The sequence below is a fragment of the Ornithorhynchus anatinus genome, chromosome 8, assembly GCF_004115215.2.
Source record: "Ornithorhynchus anatinus isolate Pmale09 chromosome 8, mOrnAna1.pri.v4, whole genome shotgun sequence".
Lineage (NCBI taxonomy): Eukaryota > Metazoa > Chordata > Mammalia > Monotremata > Ornithorhynchidae > Ornithorhynchus > Ornithorhynchus anatinus.
The window spans coordinates 1,127,715-1,147,872 of record NC_041735.1 but is presented as its reverse complement, the minus strand read 5'-3'; the positions used below and the strand labels follow the sequence as shown (position 1 = coordinate 1,147,872).

General features: G+C 53.8%; 1 protein-coding gene across 3 annotated transcripts; it reads left to right on the top strand.

Moving 5' to 3' along the window:
- The first annotated feature begins 188 nt into the window (after positions 1-188).
- CATSPER2 (cation channel sperm associated 2) lies at positions 189-19,793 on the top strand. 3 transcript variants are annotated; one of them, XM_029071311.2, is made up of 13 exons: positions 189-224; positions 3,666-3,822; positions 5,388-5,561; positions 6,345-6,413; positions 7,828-8,000; positions 13,075-13,230; positions 14,611-14,735; positions 15,220-15,398; positions 16,257-16,356; positions 16,908-16,958; positions 18,114-18,193; positions 18,797-18,982; positions 19,666-19,793. In XM_029071311.2, the coding sequence occupies exons 2-13, from the start codon at positions 3,669-3,671 to the stop codon at positions 19,695-19,697; spliced, it is 1,479 nt and encodes a 492-aa protein (XP_028927144.1). In that variant the 5' UTR covers positions 189-224; positions 3,666-3,668; the 3' UTR covers positions 19,698-19,793. The 3 variants fall into 3 exon arrangements, with proteins under 3 accessions (XP_028927144.1, XP_028927142.2, XP_039768872.1); XM_029071309.2 differs by having other exon boundaries at positions 13,075-13,191; positions 19,666-19,790; XM_039912938.1 differs by lacking the exons at positions 18,114-18,193; positions 18,797-18,982.
- The last annotated feature ends 365 nt before the right edge of the window (positions 19,794-20,158 follow it).

Below are 20,158 nucleotides of genomic sequence, written 5' to 3'. Positions count from 1 at the left end.
GCTGCGGGGAGGCCGAGCGGGCGGAGCGGGAGGCCGCGCGCACGCGCAGTGGCGCCGTCGATGGCGAGCGCCCCCTCTCCCCCCGGCCCGGAAGCGCCCGGCTCTCCCCACCCCGGGTCCGGCCGGAGTGTGGCAGCTCCCCATTGGCTGCGCCGCGGCGCACGTCACGGAGGGGGCGGAGCCAGCCCCTAACCGTCCGGGGCCCGGACCCGCCCACGCTGGAGGTGGGGGGGGCGGGACCCGACGCCTGACTGACGGCGCCCTGAGGGGGCTGACTGACGGCTGGCTGGGAGGGCTGACTGGGAGGGCTGAAGCTGAGGGCTGCCTGTGAGGACTGGCTGAGGGCTGACTTGTGAGGGCTGACTGTGAGGGCTGACTAAGGACTGAAGCTGAGGGCCGACTGTGAGGGCTGACTGTGAGGGCCGACTAAGGGCTGAAGCTGAGGGCTGACTGGTGAGGGCCGACTGTGAGGGCTGACTGTGAGGGCTGAAGCTGAGGAATAACTGTGAGGGCTGACTGTGAGGGCTGACTGAGGGCTGAAGCTGAGGGCTGCCTGTGAGGACTGGCTGAGGGCTGACTAGGAGGGCTGACTGAGAGGGCTGACTGTGAGGGCTGTAGCTGAGGAATGACTGTGAGGGCTAAGGACTGTGAGGGCTGACTAAGGGCTGAAGCTGAGGGCCGACTGTGAGGGCTGACTAAGGGCTGAAGCTGAGGGCTGACTGAGGGCTAAGGGCTGAAGCTGAGGGCCGACTGCGAGGGCTCAACTGTATATATTTTCATTACCCTATTTATTTTGTTAATGAAATGTACGTCGCCTCGATTCTATTTAGTTGCCATTGTTTTTACGAGATGTTCTTCCCCTTGACTCTATTTATCGCCATTGTTCTTGTCTGTCCGTCTCCCCCGATTGGACCGTGCGCCCGTCATAACGGCAGGGACCGTCTCTATCTGTTGCCGACTTGTTCATTCCAAGCGCTTAGTCCAGTGCTCTGCACCTAGTAAGCGCTCAATAAATACTATTGAAGGGCTGACTGACGGCTGTCTGTGAGGGTCGACTGTGAGGGCCGACTGTGAGGGCCGACTGTGAGGGCTGACTGTGAGGGCTGAAGCTGAGGCATGACTGTGAGGGCCAGCCAACTAAGAGCTGAAGCTGAGGGCTGATTGAGGGCTGACTGTGAGGGCTGACTGTGAGGGCTGACTGTGAGGGTTGACTGAGGGCTGAAGAGGGTCGGGGCTGTTCTTCCAGGAGGCGGCTGAGGGCTGAAGGCGGAGGGAGCCGTCCTTCGGGCAAGGGAGGGCGGGAAGGGGGCTGTGCTTCGGTGAGGGAAGGGCGGGCTGAAGGCCCAAAGGGGACGGGGCTGTTCATTCCATCCTATTTAGTGAGCGCTTGCTGTCTGCAGAGCACTGTACTAAGCGCTTGGGAGAGTACGGTTCAGCAACAATGTTCTTCGATGAGGGGGTGAGGGAAGGGCGGGCTGAGGGCTGAAGGGGGATGGGGCTGTTCATTCCATCCTATTTATTGAACGCTTACTGTGGGCAGAGCACTGTACTAAGCGCTTGGGAGAGTACAATACAGCAACAATGTTCTTCGATGAGGGGGTGAGGGAAGGGCGGGCTGAGGGCTGAAGGGGGATGGGGCTGTTCATTCCATCCTATTTATTGAACGCTTACTGTGGGCAGAGCACTGTACTAAGCGCTTGGGAGAGTACAATACAGCAACAATGTTCTTCGATGAGGGGGTGAGGGAAGGGCGGGCTGAGGGCTGAAGGGGGATGGGGCTGTTCATTCCATCCTATTTATTGAACGCTTACTGTGTGCAGAGCACTGTACTAAGCGCTTGGGAGAGTACAATACAGCAACAGTGTTCTTCAGTGAGGGGGTGAGGGAAGGGCGGGGAGGGAGCTGTTATTAACAGTAATAATAATGTTGGTATTTATCAACCGCTTACTATGTGCCGAGCACTGTTCTAAGCACTGGGGTAGATTTACAGGGTAATCAGTTGGTCCCACGTGAGGCTCACAGACTTAATCCCCATTTTACAGAAGAGGTAACTGAGGCCCAGAGAAGTTAAGTGGCATGCCCAAAGTCACAGAGCCGACAGCTGAGCCGGGATTAGAACCCATGATCTCTGACTCCTTAACTCGTGCTCTTTCCACTGAGCCACGCTGCAGGGGTGAGGGAAGGGTGGGGAGGGGCTGGATTGGATCCACACCCTTTAAACACACTTTATATTCACCCCTCCCTCAGCCCCACAGCACTTACGTGCACATCTGTTATTCGTCAGGCAGCCGTATTTATCGAGCGTTTGCCATGTGCAGAGCACTGTACTAAGTGCTGGGAAGCGTACGGTATAAAAATATAACAGACACATTCCCTGCCCACAACGAGTTTACAGTCTAGAGGGATGAGATGATAGTCTACAGTCTTGGAACAGAAGCCCAGATCTGGCACCCCGTGAAAAGTGCAGGAATATGACCCTGCAGTTATTTATTTATTTGTTTATATGATTGTCTGTCTCCCCTGCTCTACTGTATGGGCCTTATGGCCAGGATCTTGTCAACCAACTCTGTTTATGCTCTTCCAAGTGCTTAGTAGAGTGCTCTGTGCACAATAAACACTCAGTAAATACACTTTAATTCCCTTCTCCTCCAAGAAGCCTTCCAATCCATCAGAGGTGTTTACTGAGCATTTACTGGGTGTAGATCACTGTATCAAATGCTTGGGAGAGTACAACAGAGTTGGTAGACAGGAAAGCAGCAAACAGGGAAGCAGCATATCCTAGTGGAAAGAATACAGGTCTGGGAGTCAGAGGACTTGGGTTCTCATCCTGACTTGGGTTCTCATCCTGGCTCTGCTACTTGTCTGCTGTGACCTTGGGGAAGTTGGTCAACCTCTCTCTGTCTCAGTTCCCACATCTTCAAAATGGGGATTCAATACCTGTTCCCCCTCCTATTTAGACTGTGAGCCCCATATGGGACCTGATTATCTTGCATCAACCCCAGCGGGTTAGCAGTTAAAAAGTGCTTAACAAATACCGTTATTATTATCACTATTTATGATCTCTGCCCACGAAGAGTTTGTAATCTAGTAGGGGACAGACAGACAGATTACAGATAGACATTGCCCACCCTATTCCCCCACCCTTCCGCATTGCCGTGCACTTGGGTCTTTAGCCCTTAAGCATCTGATGCTCACCCCAGCTCCACAGCACTTCTGTACATATCCTCACACTCTGTTTCTGCCCTCATCTAATCCATGTAAATGTCTGTCTCCTCCACTAGATCATCAGCTCCTTGAGGGCAGGAATTATACCTACAAGCTCTACTGTATTTTTCCAAGTGCTCAGTAATGGTATTCACTGAGCACCGAGTATAGTGCTGTATATACAATGAGTGCTCAATAAATACCTCGACTGATTGATCGATACACTCCCAAGTACTTAGTTCAGTGCTCTGGACACAGTAAGTGCTCCTGCAGTAATTAATTGACGGGGGCTGCTAGAGGCTAAGGACAATACCCTGAGGGCAAGTGGGAATAGCCATATGGATTCCTCCCTCTTCGAAGCCCCCCTGACCTCTCCCATACCTTGGGCAGTTCTGCCAGGGAGAGGGGAGAGCGCAGAGGCAGTGCTTCTCCTCCTCAGCCCCCTCCCATTTGTCTTCCAGAATATGGCCAAATTCCAGGAGCCCTTGATCTCCATGTCGCAGGTGCAGCGGCGGGCAGACGCCGTGCGCTCCTGCCTCATCGACACCTTCTCCCTCATCGAGCATCTTCAGGGCCTAAGCCAGGCTGTGCCCCGCCACAACCTCCACGAGTTTTTCGGTCAGTAGCCGCCCTCCCACCTGCTTCTCAACCGGGCTTGGTCCCACCCGCCGCCCCCAGCCTACAGCGGAAGCCCCGCCTCAAAAGGGCAAAAGATAGAGTCGAAGGTTTTGGGGACCGATTGCCCAGGTGGAAGAGGACCTCTCTGGGAGGACAGACTTCGGGTTGGGGGACAGAGAGGAGCTGGAGGTCACTCAGTCCAGGAACCCACTGCAGGGGTTAGCCAGTTTGAAGAGGCAATTAAGTCAGCTGGAGAGCAGGAGCCTACAGCCTCCTTACGGGGAGGGAAAAACAGGGACGGACCGGCACCCTGGCATCTAGCTGCGGCGGCGGGGAGAAGTTGGCCCAGAGTAGGCCGAGTGCAGGGCTCTGAGAAGGGAGGAGCGGAGAGCTCACCACCATTTCCTCAACCAGGGATACCAGGGCCGAAGCGTGAAGTCTTAAAGTAACGGCCAACGGGGTGGGATGAGGGAGGAAGCCAGGAGGACGCCAAGGGACTGTGTTAGGGAACTGGATCAAGAAAGCCTGGGCCTTTGGAGTAAAGCCCTGAGCGTTGGACAATGGGGAGAGAAGCCAGTCATGGGAATAGCCTGGGCCTTGTTCATTCATTCGATCGTATTTATTGAGCGCTTACTGTGTGCGGAGCACAGTACTAAGCACTTGGGAGAGTACAGTACAACAGTAAGCAGATATATTCCCTGCCCATAGTGAGCATACAGTCTAGAGGGGGGAGACAGACAGTAAGCAATAAATGACAGATCTGTACATAAGTGCTGTGGGGCTGGGAGCGGGGTTAAATAAAGGGAGCAAGGCAGGGTGACACAGAAGGGAGTGGGGGAAGAGGAAAGGAGGGCTTAATCAGGGAAGGCCTCTTGGAGGAGATGTGCCTTCAATAAGACTTTAAAGAGGGGGAGAGTGATTGGTACTGGCCATCCTGGAGGGGTGGGGCCTCAGGCCGGGCAGGCAGCACACAGAACACTGTGCCTGGGCGGGAGGGGACAGCATAGGAAGGGCTGCAGGAACTATTTACTTGTCTGGCCAGCGTCCCCCTCTCCGGCCTCCTCTCCTGCCTCTCAATCCCCAAGCCTGGAATGCAGAGCCTGACTAAGGTTCTGGAGGAGCCAACGCCGACTGAGATAGCCCGGCACACTCCCCGGCCATCTCGGGGCTGAGCCGACCGTTGGTTTGACCCCGGGCCTTGCCTGTGCGAGTGCCCTTTGGCCCTCGCCATGAGTTTCTCCACGGTGGCGGTGGCCGAGTGCAGCGGCCGGATCGCCGTGCAGCGGGAAAGCGTGACGAAGGCCCTGAGCTTCAGGGTCGGGAAGGCCGAGGGATGCTGGTTCTCTACCGACCAGGGTTGCTAGGATCGCCTATCCCAGGAACGCTAGGAGCTCCCTCTGCCCCTTTGCTCTCTGACGTTCTGCACCGGGCCCGCGTCCCGCCAAGTGAAAGCTCCGCTTCCTCCTGCCCTCTCCGGAACTCCGGGGCCCGGGACTTGGACGCAGGGGATCTGCTTGGGAGGGTGGGGGAGCCTACGCCCCACGCCCACGCTGTACCCCCGACAGATCCCCAGCTCCAGAGGAGGCTGCTGCAGGGGGATCATCACCAGCTGGTACGCTTCACCATCAAGCCTGTGCACAGCACCTTCATTACCAACGCCAAGCGGCAACAGTGCCGCCTGAAGTTGCGATGCAGCAAGTGGCCCCCGCTTTCCCTGTGGGCCGACTGGATCCTCAATCGTATCCTTTCTGCTTCCGCCCCGGCCCCCAGCATAATAATAATTCATAATGGGGATACTTCTTAAGCGCTTACTTTGCGCCACGCCCTGTACTGAGCCCTGGGGTAGATCCGAGCCAAATGGGTTGGACACAGTCCCTGTCCCACTTAGGGCTCACGGTCTTAATCCCCATTTTACAGATGAGGTAACTGAGGCCCAGAGGAGTGAAATGACTCGCCCGAGGTCAGGTAGCAGGCAAGAGGCGGAGCGGGGATTAGAACCTAGGTCCTTCCGACTCCTGACTAAGCCGCGCTGCTTCCGACCTGCCCGGGCTCCAACCTCTCGCAGCTCCCAAACCCTCCCAGGTCTCCGGCCGTCCCTGTCCCAAGCCCTACAGGTTGTCTCGCTTCTATCGATTTTTTTTTAAACGGTATTTAAGTGCTTACTATGTGCCAAGCACTGGACTATGCACTGGGGAGGATAACCAGGTTGGACGCAGTCCACGTCCTACATGGGTCTTTAGCCTCATTTTACAGCGAAGGTAACTGAGGCAGAGAGAAGTTAAGTGACTTGCCCAAAATCACACGACAAACAAATGATGGGAGCCGGGTTTAGAACCCAGGTCCTCTAACTCCCAGGCCCGTGGTCTTTCCGCTAGGCCACGCTTCTGGTGCTCTCTTCCTCAGACTCCTCCTCCTCATTCTCCCTCCTGCCTGGTCCTCCCCGTTTCTCGGTTCATCGTCATGCCTTCGTCACTGCTTGGGGTCAGGTCTCCTCTGGTCATTTCTCCTCAACCAGGAAACTGTTTCCCTTTTCCAAAACTTCATCATCTTCTTCATCATTCTCAACACCATCGTGCTCATGGCGGAGACAGGTAAGATCAGTGGTATTGGAGTATTTGCCTTGTGCAGAGCACTGTACTAAGCGTTCAAGTAATTCAAAAGGGAAGGGTAAAGGGGCTGGGGGTGGTGGGCAGGGGCAGGGCTCGGAGACTGGTAAAGATAAAAACAGCGTGGCTCAGTGGAAAGAGCCCAGGCTTGGGAGTCAGAGGTCATGAGTTCAAATCCCGGCTCTGCCACTTATCAGCTGGGTGACTGTGGGCCAATCACTTCACTTCTCTGGGCCTCAGTTACCTCATCTGTAAAATGGGGATTAAGACTGTGAGCCTCACGTGGGACAACTGATTACCCTATATCTACCCCAGCGCTTACAACAGTGCTCTGCACATAGTAAGCACTTAACAAATACCAGCATTATTATTATTATTATAAATCTCTGTAGGAGCAGCAGTAACAGTATTCATTAACTGCTTATTGTGTGCAGAGCATTGCGGATAATGTCTCCAGGAGAAGGGAGGGGTCCACAGTGTCAAAAGCAGCTGAGAAGGGGAGGATTAAGGTGGAGTAGTTAGAGGGAGGACAAATCAGGAGGACTCATTCTCTGGAGAAGACACTAATGCTAGGAAGAGTCCAGGGAAAACGTGGAAGAGGCAGACCAGCCCCTAGATGGATAGAGACCATAACAACGAGAACGGAAGAACCATTAGGATGAGGATTATGGCAGAGGACAGGATGTTTTGAAGAAAGTATATCCATGGAGTCGCTATGAATCGGAAACAATTCTGAGACCATAATAATAATAATAATAATAATGTTAGAGCCCCCAGGCTAACAGCTGGCCTTTTTTCAGTTGGGAAAGAAGATCTGGGGACAAGGCTTGGAGCCTTCCTCCTACCTGTAACTTATTTCAGCGTCTGTCTCCCATTTTAGACCATAAGCGCCTTCAGGGTGGGGATCACGTCTCCTGACTTTCCTGCACTTTCCCAAATGCCTTGCACGGTGCGGAGCTCAGTGCTTCTGCGCGATGGGTTGAAGTGGGAAAGATGATGATGGAAATGAGACCGTCGACAGGGGCTGTGGCGAGGAGGTGGGGCAGGTCTGTGGGAGGGTGGGAGAGCAGGGGCTGGCTCCAAAGCGGCCCCCTGGCAGGTGGGAAGACCGAGATCCCGGATCGGCAGAGGATTGAACTTGGAGGACTGGAGATGGAGTCGAGAAAGGCGCGGGACGGAAGCGAGCTCACAGCGCTCCTCTCCCATGAGTTCTGGTTGGACTCCTCGGAGCTGCGATTCTTCCCAGCTTCCCAAGGGTGCCATCCGCTTCCCAGACTTTCAGTTCAGTCCAAACCCACCGCTCTTCTCTAGACCCTCAGCTTCCCCTCAGCTCCCCTCCTCGTTTCCTCCCGCTTTGCCGCTTCCCTTTCACCCTCCCTCCATCTCGCCCCCCGTGTAGAGTTGACGGACATGGATGACCCTAACCTGGAGACCGTAATGCTGACTTTGGAGGTGTTGGCCTGGTACAGCCTGCTTATTTTTCTCCTGGAGTTTGCTTTCATGTGGATGTCCAACTTCTACGCCTTCTGGATGAACGCCTGGAACATCTTCGATTTTGTAGTCACCATGCTGGTGAGAACTGAGAGGAACCTGGGGAGGGAACCGGGAACTGTGTGGGGTGGTGTTCAGCTGCTTGCCCCTCTCTTCCTGCACTCAGGCTCCCGAGGCTGGAGCGGGGAGATAAATGGTCAGTGAATAGGGTCAGTATAGCCTGAGAAGCACATCCCAAGCGCCTAGTACAGTGCTCTGCACATTTATTACCCTATTTATTTTGTTAACGAGGTGTACGTCCCCTTGATGCTATTTATCGTCTGGGCTAATGTTTTGTTTTTGTCCGTCTGTCTCCCCCGATTAGACTGTAAACCCGTCATTGGGCAGGGATTGTCTCTATCTGTTGCCGAATTGTATATTCCCAGTGCTTAGTACAGGGCTCTGCACATAGTAAGCGCTCAATAAATACTATTGAATGGATAGTAAGTGCTCAATAAATACTATTGGATGAATGAGTGGTTAGAGCCTGGGAGCCAGAAGGACCCGTGTTCTAATCCCGGCTCTGCCGCGTGTCTGCTGTGTGACCTTGGGCAAGTCACTTCACTTCTCTGGGCCTCAGTTACCTCATCTGTAAAATGGGGATTTCGAGTGTGAGCCCCCGAGGGACAGGAACTCTGTCCAATCTGATTAATTTGTATCTCCTCCACTGCTTAGAACAGTGCTCGGTACACAGTAAATACTTTAACAAGGACCACGATTGTTATTATTATTATTAGTAATAGTAGTACAGGTTTGCAACTGTGCCATCTCTTGAGGCTCCTCACTCCCAATCATTCAATCAATTGAATTTATCGAGCACTGTACTGTGTGCAGATCACTGTACTAAGGGCTTAGGAGAGTACGCAATAACACGTTGGAGAAATGTACTGTACTAAGTGCTTGGGAAAGCAGAACATTAATAGTACAACAGAGTTGGTAGGCACATTCCCTACCCACACAGGCTTACAGTCTAGAGGGACTGTGGACAAATGTCAGTATTATTACTATTATTTTCATCATTATTTTGCATAAGCCAAAGCTGCAGGTGAGCAGATCTCATCCTACTTGTCCCTCACCTCCTCTGCTCCTTTGGAAAGTCCCCGCCGGCCTCGATTCACCAGCGGTCTGCGACTCTCCCCACTACAAAGCTTTCGAAAAAGGCATTTCCTCCACGAGGCCTCCCGCGACTAAAGAAATCCCCACCCCGGGGCGGCCTCGGCATCCGAAGGTCTCTCAGAGCAGGGGCTGCGATCCCCGACTCTCAAATTCGTAGATGAGGCGTGGCCAATCGATCAACTGGTGGTATTTCTTGAGCGTCAACTGTGTGCAGAGCACTGTACTAAGCGCTTGGGAGAGTACCATAGAACATTCCCTGCCCAAAGCAAGCTCGCGATCTAGATGGACAAAGTTCATTGGTCTTACCGAAAGGAATCGGCGGAGGGGAGGGGACCCCCAAAAGCTGCTCCCACTAGGGCTGGGCCTCAGGCCCGGCCTCTGTCGGGCTCCAGATGGGCTCCCTCTGTCCTGGGGGAGGCTCCCCAGGGGCACCCCACTAGCCCCAGGGCAACCAGTACCAGTCTGTGCCCTGGGCAGAAGGTCCCGGGGCTGTGGTCTGCTGGACACCCCCACATCAGTTAATGGATCTCTCTCCGCAGGGCTCTCACTCCAGGGCCGGATCCTGGCTGGATCTTCTCCCGCTCCCTTCCGCGGCTCCCCGCTCTTGGTTTTGCACGCTTTATTCGCCCCTCCCTCAGCCCCACAGCACTTAAATACAGATCCGTGATTTATTTATATTTATGTCTGTCTCCCCCTCTAGACCGTAAGCTCATTGTGGGCAGGGAATGTGCCTACCGGTTTTATTATATAATAATAATAATCGTAGTATTTATTCAGCACTTCCTATGTGCCAGGCACTGCACTACGCGCTGGGGTGGATACAAGATAATTGGGTTGTACCCAACCCCTGACCCACATAGGGCTCCCAGTCTCAATCCCCATTTTACAGAAGAGGCAACTGAGGCACAGAGATGTGAAGTGACTTGCCCGAGGTCACACAGCAGACAAGTGGCAAAGCCGGGATTAGAATGCAGGTCCTTCTGACTCCCAGGCCCATGCTCTATCCACTAAGCCATGCTGCCAATCTATCAACCAACCATATTGATTGAACGTTTGCTGTTTGCAGAACACAGTACTAAGCGCTTGGGAGAGCACAGTGATTTAGTGGGTTGGTCACAGACCCGAGAGTCAGAAGGACCTGGGTTCTAATCCCGGTCCACTGCATGTCTGCCATGCAACCTTGGGCTTGTTGTCTGTCTCCCCCGTTTAGACCGTGAGCCCGTCGTTGGGCAGGGATGGTCTCTATCTGTTGCCGAATTGTCCATTCCAAGCGCTTAGTACAGGGCTGTGCCCTGTAGTAAGCGCTCAATAAATACGATTGAATGGAGTCACTTCACTTCTCTGTGCCTCAGTTACGTCATCTGTAAAATGGGGACAAGAATGTGAGCCCCATGTGGGACAGGGACTGTAGCCAACCTGATTAACTTGTATCTACCCCAGTGCTTAGAGCGGTAGTCGGCACATAATAAGTGCTTAACAGAGATCATTGTTCTGATTATTATTATTATTATTATTATCGCCATTGCCCCTGCACTTAGAACAGCGCTTAGCCCATAGTAGGTCTTTAACGTAGTACCGTACTCATGATTGTATTATTTGGAGGCAGGAGGCGGGGAGCCAGGGCCCGCGCTTTGAGCGTCACAGACTATTCCCCTTTAAACAGGGCTGTGCTGGGTGCCCGTGTGTGCCGAGACGCGGGCTTCCAGCGCAGCCCTATTTAAAGATGAATCGTCTGTGGCGCTCGAAGAGGGGGCCACGGCCCCCCTTTAGCTGGCAGTAGGATGACGCCATCCATCTCTTTATGGCCTTGGAGACAGAGGGCGGTCTGCCTCCCCAAAACACGATCACACACGTGCACACCTGCATGCGTGCTCACACCCCCGCACCCCCATAGTCTCAGACTAATAATAATAGCGCTTACTATGTGTAGAGCACTGTTCCAAGTGCTGGGGTAGACACAGAATAATCAGGTTGTCCCATGTGAGGCTCACAGTCTTCATCCCCATTTTACAGATGAGGTAACTGAGGCACTGAGAAGTTACGTGACTTGTCCACAGTCACACAGCAGACAAGAGGCGGAGCCAGGATTCAAACCCATGACCTCCGACTCCCAAGCCCGGGCTCTTTCCACTGAGCCACGCTGCTTCTCGTCGTGCGGATGGCTGGACGCTCATTCATTCATTCAATAGTATTTATTGAGCGCTTACTATGTGCAGACCACTGTACTAAGCGCTTGGAATGGACAATTTGGCGACAGATAGAGACCATCCCTGCCCAGTGACGGGCTCACAGTCTAATCGGGGGAGTCAGATGGACAAAAACAAGACAACGTAATCACGATAAATAGAATCAAGGGGATGGACACCTCATTAACAAAATCACGAATCACCTTAAACCCCAGCCAACCCGGAGCGCGGCGTTGACCTTGCTGCCGAGCCCCGGCTCAGGCTCCCTCCCACTGCAGGATTCACCCGGCGTCCGATGCCGCACAGCGCAACGCAGATCCTTTTCCTCCAGACGGGCTCCTCTTGTCAGAAGAACGCTCCCTCCCTCTGCTGGCACAGCCTAGCGGAGAAAACATGTTGTTTTTGCGGGGGGGGCGGTGAATGGTATTGGTTAAGCGCTCACTCTGTGCCATGTACTGTTCTGAGCGCCGGAGTAGATACAAGGCACTTAACTGCTCGGTGCCTCAGTTCCCTCATCTGTAAAATGGGCATTGAGACTGTGAGCCTCACTTGAGACAGGGACCGTGGCCAACCTGATTACTCTGTATCCACTCCAGCGTTTAGTACAGTGCCTGGCACATAGTAAGTGCTTAACGAATACCATAATTGTTATTATACAAGGTAATCAGGCTGGACACAGTCCCTCTCCCACAGGGGGCTCACAGTCTTCATCCCCATTTGACGGATGAGGTAACTGAGGCCCGGAGAAGTGAAGTGACTTGGCCCAAGGTCACACGGGAGATACGCGGCAAGGCCGGGATTAGAAACCAGGTCCTTCTGACTCCTGGGCCCGTGCCGCATCCACTAGGCCACGCTGCCTGACCTGGCCGAACCCTCACCCGTTTGTTTTTGAGTTATTGATGCGCTTCCATGGGCTATTTCTCTCGGTCCTCACGTTCTATTAATCCGCGGATATTTATCAGCTTATTTTGGCTTGTCTTCCCCATTATCGTGATTATGTTGTCTTGTTTTTTCCATCTCTCTCCCCCGTTTAGACTGTGAGCCCGTCACCGGGCAGGGATCGTCTCTATCCGTTGCCGAATTGTCCATTCCAAGCGCTTAGTACAGTGCTCTGCACATAGTAAGCGCTCAATAAATACTACTGAATGAGTGAACGAATGAATTAGAATGAATTAGAGCCCTTCTTCTGATGGTTCCCAAGTGTCTAGTCTCGCCATCTGCCCCAGCAGGGGTCCCTCCTTCCAGTCCTGGTGAAGAAGATACCCTCCCCCAGAGAGCGGTTCCCCCTCTAGACTGTAAACTCCTTGTGGGCAGGGAATATGTCTTTTTATTGGGGTTTTTTAAATGGTATTACTATATGCCAGGCACTGTTCTAAACACTGCTGTAGACACAAGCTAATCAGGCTGGATAATAATAATAATGTTGGTATTGGTTAAGCGCTTACTATGTGCAGAGCACTGTTCTAAGCACTGGGGTAGATACAGGGTCATCAGGTTGTCCCACATGAGGCTCACAGTTTTAATCCCCATTTTACAGATGAGGTCACTGAGGCACAGAGAAGTTAAGTGACTCGCCCACAGTCACACAGCTGACAAGTAGCGGAGCTGGAATTAGAACCCAGATCCTTCTGCCCCCCAGGCTCACGCTGTATCCACTAGACCACTGTTCTTATATCATCCTCCCTCAAGCACTTAGTCCAGTGCTCTGCACACAGTAGGCGCTCCGTAAATAGGAGTGCCTGACTGACTGCCTGCCGACTTGCCGGTGGCCGGGGCCGGTCCCTGCTCACGGGCCTCGACGTTGCCTTCCATAGTCCCTGGTGCCGGAGATCGGGCTGTTGATGGGATTAAAGGGCGACATGATGTGGCTGCAGGCCCTGCGGATCAGCCGCGTGCTGCGTTCCCTCAAGCTCTTCGCTCGCTTCCGCCAGGTGCGCGTCATCATCCTGGCCCTGGTCCGCGCCCTCAAGGTGACCGTGGGGACCCGGCTCGGGGGGACACTGGGGGTTGGGGGGCCCGAGAAGGGGCTGGGAGGGGGGACGGGGAGCCGGGCAGGAGGGGGCACGGGTGGGCCGATCGGGCCGGGGAGAGGGGCGTCGGAGAGGCGGGGGGGGAAGGGAGCTTGTGACTGAGCGGCAGACGGAGGGAGGGCTGGGTGGTGGGGGTGGGCGAGGGCTGTCCTTGGGGGTCGCAGATAGGGTTACTGTTAATAATAATAATAATAATGGTACTTATTAAGCACTTACTATGTGCCGGGCTCTGTACTAAGCACTAGGATGGTTACAAGCAAATTGGGATGGACACAGCCCCTGTCCCCACACGGGTCTCACACCCTTAATCCCCATTTTACAGATGAGGGACCTGAGACCCAGAGAAGTGATGTGACTTGCCCAAGGTCACACAACAGGCATGTGCGGACCTGGGATTAGAACCCAGGTCCTTTTGACTCCCGGGCCTGCTCTGTCTCCACTAAGCCACGCTGCTTACTCTATCCTATCGCCCTCTCCCAAGCATTTAATACAGTGCTTTGCACACGGTCGACAGAGTTGCTTAAGAGCGGGAGTCTTGTCTCCTAGCTCTACTGTACCCTCCCAAGCACAGTGCTCTGCACATAGTCAGCTCGGTAAATACGATTGAATGAATGAAGCACTCAGTACAGTGTTCTGATTCAGTAGACTGCAGCTTAATAATAATAATATTAACAGCAATAACAATTACTATGTGCCAAACACTATATTAAGTGCTAATACTAAGCCCTCAAATGTGAGCCCCATTTGGGCCCTAATTATCTTGTATAATAATAATAATATTAATTGTGGGATTTGTTAAGCTAGGCACCGTTCTAAGCGCTGGGGTAGATATAGACAAATCAGGTTGAACACGGTCTCAGTCCCCATTTTACTGATGCACAGAGAAGTGAAGTGACTTGCCCCAATTCACCGAGCAGACAAGTGGCAGAGTCGGGACTAGAACCCAGGTCCTTCTGACTCCCGGGCCCGTGCTCTATCCACTAAACCACGCTGCTTCTCTCTCTGTCCCAGCTTTTAGTACAGTGCTTGGCACATAATAAACACTTAACAAATACCACAATTATGATGATGATGATACAAGATAATCGGATAGGACGCAGTCCCTATCCCACATGCGGCTCAGAATCTAAGTTCCTTGAGATCAGGGATCACGTTTACTGCCTCTACTGTACTCTAACGTACTCTCCCAGGTGGTTAGTACAGTGCTCTGCACACAGTGAGTCCCCAATAAATAACCATTGATTGGTTAAGGTTAGGGGCCAGACTGGGTGGCTGTTGGACAACTGACCTAGCCCAGTCTCATCTCCTCTGGCTTTCTAGTCGATGACCTACCTCCTGGTGCTGGTGCTTCTCTTCTTCTATGTGTTCTCGGTGGCTGGGGTCTACTTCTTCGAGGCCTACAGCCGCTCTTCCCAAAAGGACCTGGAATACAACATGTTCTTCATGTAGGAGGGGCTGGGAGGGGCCCCAGGACGGGTGGTGGGGAGGAGGAGGAGGAAGGGAGAAGGGGAGGCTAGGGATGGAGATTGGGGAAGGGTCCCAGATCATTACTGAACTGGAGAAGGGGCCAATGGAGAACTCCTTAATTACATTTGCAATTCTGCACGTTTGGGTGGTGGAGGGGGCCCAGCGGGGAAGAGTCTGGCAAGGTGCAAAGGCCCATAAAAATGGATGACCTTCCTCAGGCACATTCCAGAGGGTAGGAGGTTCCCCACTTTGGAAAATCAAATGTAAATGCAAGATGTTAGGTTTAACAGGTAAAAAAAAAAAGAACTGGGGGTCAGAGTGAGCCTCAATCTCAGCAACCTTCAGAAAAGTAATGCCATTGTCACAAAGTAAGTTTAATGCGAAGGTCTGGTCGCCTCTGGCTTGTTGTTTCTTTCTCCTCCATCTCCCCTGTCCTCCTCTCTTTCCTCCTCCTCGAACCAGGGACCTGCCCAACTCCTTTGTGACGGTGTTTATCCTGTTCACTATGGATCATTGGTATGCGATACTCCTGGATGCCTGGAAAGTGCCTGAAATCAACAGGACCTTTAGCAGCCTCTATGTCATCCTCTGGCTCCTGCTTGGCTCCATCATCTTCCGCAACATCATCGTGGCCATGATGGGTGAGTAGGAAGGGGCAGAGTCAAGGGGTGGGGCAGATGTGGGGCAATCAGTCCATCAGTGGTATTTTTTAAGCACTTACTGTGTGCAGAGCACTGTACTAAGCACATAATAATGATAATAGTATTTATTAAGTGCTTACTCTGTGCAAGGCTGGATTAAGCACAAGCTAGTCAGGTTGGACACAGTCCATGTCCCACATGGGGCTTGGAGTCTTAATCCCCCTTTTACAGATGAGGCAACTGAGGCATGTAGAAGTGAAGTGACTTGCCCAAGGTCACACAGCAGACAAGTGGTGGAGCTGGGATGGGGAGAGTACAATGTAACAGTCTGTGGTCACGTTGTCTGCTCACAACAACAAGCTTATGGTCTAGAGGGGGAGACAGACATAAATATAGTTAATGACAACAATAATAATAATAGTGGTACTTGTTAAGCGCTTACTATGTGCCAAGCACTGTTCTACAAGTTAATCAGGTTGAACACGGTCCCTGTCCTGCCTGGGGTTCACAGTCAGGAGGGAGAAGGATTTCAACATTATTTTACAGATGAAGTAACTGAGGCACTGAAAAGTAAAGTGACTTGCCCGAGGTCACACAGCAGAATGTGACAGACTTCCGAGTCTGGGCTCTTTCTGCTAGCCGTCGCTGCTTCTCACAGCGCAGATTAGGTGTATGGACATATGTGCTGTGGGGCTGAGGGAGGGGTGAATAGAGGGTGCAATTCAAGGGCAAGGGTGACGCAGAAGGGAGTGGGAGAAGAAGAAACGAAGGATGGGGAGAGGTCAGAAAGGGGGCAGAGAGGGAGGCGGTCCGTCCCCCCCAGGGCTCCCCAGCTTCTCCATGGGCCCGTGGGGGCAGTCACTAACTTCCAGGCCATCAGGAATGAGCTCAATGAGGAGGTCACCCACCTGGAAGTACAGCAGAAAGCGGATCAGTTCAAGCGACAGATCATTAGGAGGTCAGCTGGGTGCCCTCTCCACTCCCCGCAGGACCCTCGTCCAGACACTCCCCCTCTCTGGGCCTCGGCCCCGGCCCCGGCCTCCGCTTTCCCTCCGTTCTTCCACCTGGGTTGGTGGCAGCAGGAACCACGTGGGCCTCGGGGTGACGCTCTGGCCGCTCCTGCCGCTGGAGTTCTGGGCTGTTTCAGCTTTATCTTGGGATTGGCTCAACTCGGGCTCCTCGGGAGGGGTGGACAGACCCCTGGGGTCCAGTCCGGCACGTGAACGTCTGGGTCCGTGGCCTCAACGGAGACCATTAGTCCTGGGGCCCCTCCTGGTCATCAGAGAGCCACTCGAGGCACCGTGGGCCACTTCTCCCATCACCTTTGGGGGTAGGAGGGACCCAGACCAGTCCTGAGATCCTGCCAATCCCCATTCTCTCTCCCCTCTCTCGGCTCAGCGTCCCACCCCGCACCTTTCTCTTCCGTTGGTCCCTTCTTTCTTTGCTCCTCTCCCTTGGGTTTGGGTGGCAGTGGCCAGAAGCTGACCTTTTTCCATCTCCGCTGGGCAGGAGGCAGGCACAGAGGCCAAAGTCGGTAAGGGAGAGGAAGTTCTCCAGCAGGTAAGGAGAGCGGTTGTGTGCACCGGGAGTGAGGCTGGGGAGGGGAGGACAGGGCGGATGGGGTGGGAGCAGGGGAAGGAGCCTGGATGGGCAAGGTTGGGAGTGTGGAAATGGGATCGGCGGGGTGAGATGGGGGTGAAACGTTGAGGCTGGGCCTGGCTTGAGAGCAGGACCGGGCCCGTGCCTCATCCCCAGTAATTACTAGCAGTAATAATATCTTGAGCTTAAGCTCACTGTGGGTAGAGAGTGTGTCTTAAGCTTCTGTTGTGCTTCCTAAGCGCTGAGGATGGTGTACTGCACTCAGTGGATCGGTCAATCGTATTTACTGAGTGCTTACTGTGTGCAGAGCACTGTAATAAGAACTTGGGAGAGTTCACTGTAGCAATAAACAGACATATTACCTGCCCACAATGAGTTTACAGCCTAGATGGTGCTTACTATGCCTGGCACATAATAAGCACTTAAATATAATTATTCATTATTATTATTATTAAATACCAGTACTTTCACCCATAAACACCCACTGAGGGAAAAGTCCTGGAAAGAAGTCCACACAAGGGAACTTAGCCACGGTCTCCGGGCTCGGGGGCTCCTAATCTAAGGATGGGGTGGGGACAGCTGGGGAACAGACCCGAAAGGAAAGGTGACACAACGGAAAACCTCTCATTCCTTCATTCAGTCGTATTTCTTGAGCGCTTACTGTGTGCAAAGCGCCGTATTAAGCGCTCCAGACGGTACGGTACCACAAAAAAACGGATACATTCGTCCCCCACGTCGAGCTTACGTCTTAGAGGGGAGACGGACATTAATAGAAATAAGTAAATTACAGGTTACACCCCAGAGAGTCTGGTCCTCAGTCGTTGTCGAAGCAGCTCCGGAACACTGTGTCCGTTAGACCCCGGGTGTCAGGCCCCCGGGTGCCACTCAGATTCCACCAAGCAGTAGCTATGCCAACCTCCCACCAGGAGGTACTGACAGATTCAGGCTGGGGCAGCCGGGAGAGGCAAACGGGAGTCAGGTCAGCAGGTGCAGTGGAGAGTTTTGAAGAGGCCAGGTTGAGCTGACCGCATCCACCCCTGCGGGTACGGAAACAGCAGTGCCCTCTAATCAGCGACCCTCCCTCCTCCCTTCACTCTCTCCTCCTGCCTCCCCCAGGTCCAACCTGCAGTCGAAAATCTGGCTCCAGGGGACCTCCGAGAGCTCAGACTCTCAAGAAAATCCGCTCAACCTGTCCAGTAAGGAGCAAGGCAGTCCCTCTTGGGCCCACAGCCCCACTGAGGCCTCCCAGAAGATCCTGAGCACTTCACCTCCGCCCTCCTCTCTTTCCCAAAGCTCTCTGGGGTCGGCGGGTGGGGCGCCCATCCCCCTGGCCCTGGAAATCGTAATCCTCGGCTTCCCACCTTAAAGATTTAGTGCCCCACTCCTCACCTTTAGCCCTGCAGACCCCGCCCTCCCCCAGCCCCACTCAGATCCATTCTGAGAAGCAGCATGACCTAGAGGATAGAGCCTGGGCCTGGGAGTCAGAAAGACCTGGGTTCTAATCCGGATCTACCACTTGTCTGCTGAGTGACCTCGGGCAAGTTACTTCACTTCCCTGTGCCTCAGTTACCTCATCTGTTAAAGGGAGATTAAGACTTTGAGCCCCATGTGGAACACGGACCGTGTCCAACGTGGTGTATCTATGCCAGAGGTTAGTACGGTGGGGCCTGGCACAAAGTGCTTAACAAATACCAAACGTCTTCCCTCCCCGCAAAAAAACCCCACATGGTCACCGGCGACCCCCAGACCGAGGCGTCCTCTGGACTTCCCCTCCCCATCAGAGGCCATCCCTTCCCCAGGGAGCATGGAGTCCTCCGAGCCCGCTGACTGGGAGAACCACGTGCACCAGAACCTCCCGGGGTTGATGGAGATGGACCAGGACGAGCGGGTTGTCTGGCCCCGAGACTCGCTCTTCCGCTACTTTGAGCTGCTAGAAAAGTTACAGTTCAACCTAGATGAGCGGAAGAAGCTTCAGGATTATGCAGGTGGGGGGCCGGGGGAGGGCCACGGTGGGGGGTCGGTCTCCCACCTCACTGAGACCCGGTCCTTCGCTGCCTCCAAATCTCTCAGAGGGGGAGGCAGAGGGGCCGGCTCCTCAGTGCAGGCGTGGAAAAGGGGCGTGGTGTCTGAGGGAGCCAGGAGGGCAGGGTTTTAGGTGGGTTGAGGGGTATTTGGGAGGGTCAGGCAGTCAGCCAGACCAGATGAGAATCTTTCCATTCATTCATTCATTCATTCATTCGCATTTATCGAGCGCTTACCGTGTGCAAAACAATGTACTAAGCGCTCGGGAGAGTACAATATAACAACAGACACATTCCCACCCACAACGAGCTCACAGTCTAGTGGGGGAGACAGACATTAATATGAATAAGTAAATAAATACATTTCCAGTCGCCCCCACCCTACCTGACATTTCCTAGTTTTCACCGGAGACCTGGGCCGAGCGAGGCCGGGGGTCCCGTCCCGAAGGCTATGGTTTCCCCACTTCCCTTACCCCAGCTTGGGGTACCAGGCTCCATCGCCTCACAGAGTTGGGCCCCGTGATCAACCGAAATCAATTGAAAAAATTCTTAAAATGTTGGGGCCCAGTGGTCTTCCGGCTGGCGCGGTCCCCGGCCGCCCCATCTCCAGGCCGGGACTCTCCAGTGTGGCGGTCATTCCCTTGCAGTGCTGGCCCTGATGAACCTGGATGACAAGTAGAAGTCGCCGGTGACGACGGCGGCGGCTTCCGGGGCCTGGGGGATGTGGAGCCAGAGGCGCAGGCGGGAGTTGGTGAATAAAAGTGTCCAGAAGCCACCCGTGGCCGTTCTCTGATGGCGGCGGGGGCGCAGCAGGGGCACTCGGTGGGGGTGGGAGGTAAGCAGGTCTCCTCCCAGGTTTAACCTCTAACGGCTCCACTCTTGAACCTGGTTTGAGATGGGAGTCAAAACCCACCTGAGAGCAGGGTCCCAGCACCCACTCCGGCTCCCGAGTCCCTTTGCCAGAGCCCAGCTCCCGGAGGGGCAAACGCTCAAGTGAATATAGTACCCACTGAACTCAGTGGCAGCTGCCACCAGCCAGCGGGAGGGACGTGGGCATCCTCTTCCCTGATTCCTGCCCCATTTTCCGTGTCCATCCCTCATTTTTTTAAAATATGGCATTTCTTAAATGCTTTCTCTGTG

Coding starts and splice junctions, on each gene's coding strand:
- CATSPER2 (XM_029071311.2), top strand. CDS start 3,669: ATGGCCAAATTCCAGGAGCCCTTGATCTCCATGTCGCAGGTGCAGCGG. Junction 5,562..6,344: donor GGCCGACTGGATCCTCAATC/GTATCCTTTCTG, acceptor ACCAGGAAACTG/TTTCCCTTTTCCAAAACTTC. Junction 13,231..14,610: donor CCCTGGTCCGCGCCCTCAAG/GTGACCGTGGGG, acceptor CTGGCTTTCTAG/TCGATGACCTACCTCCTGGT.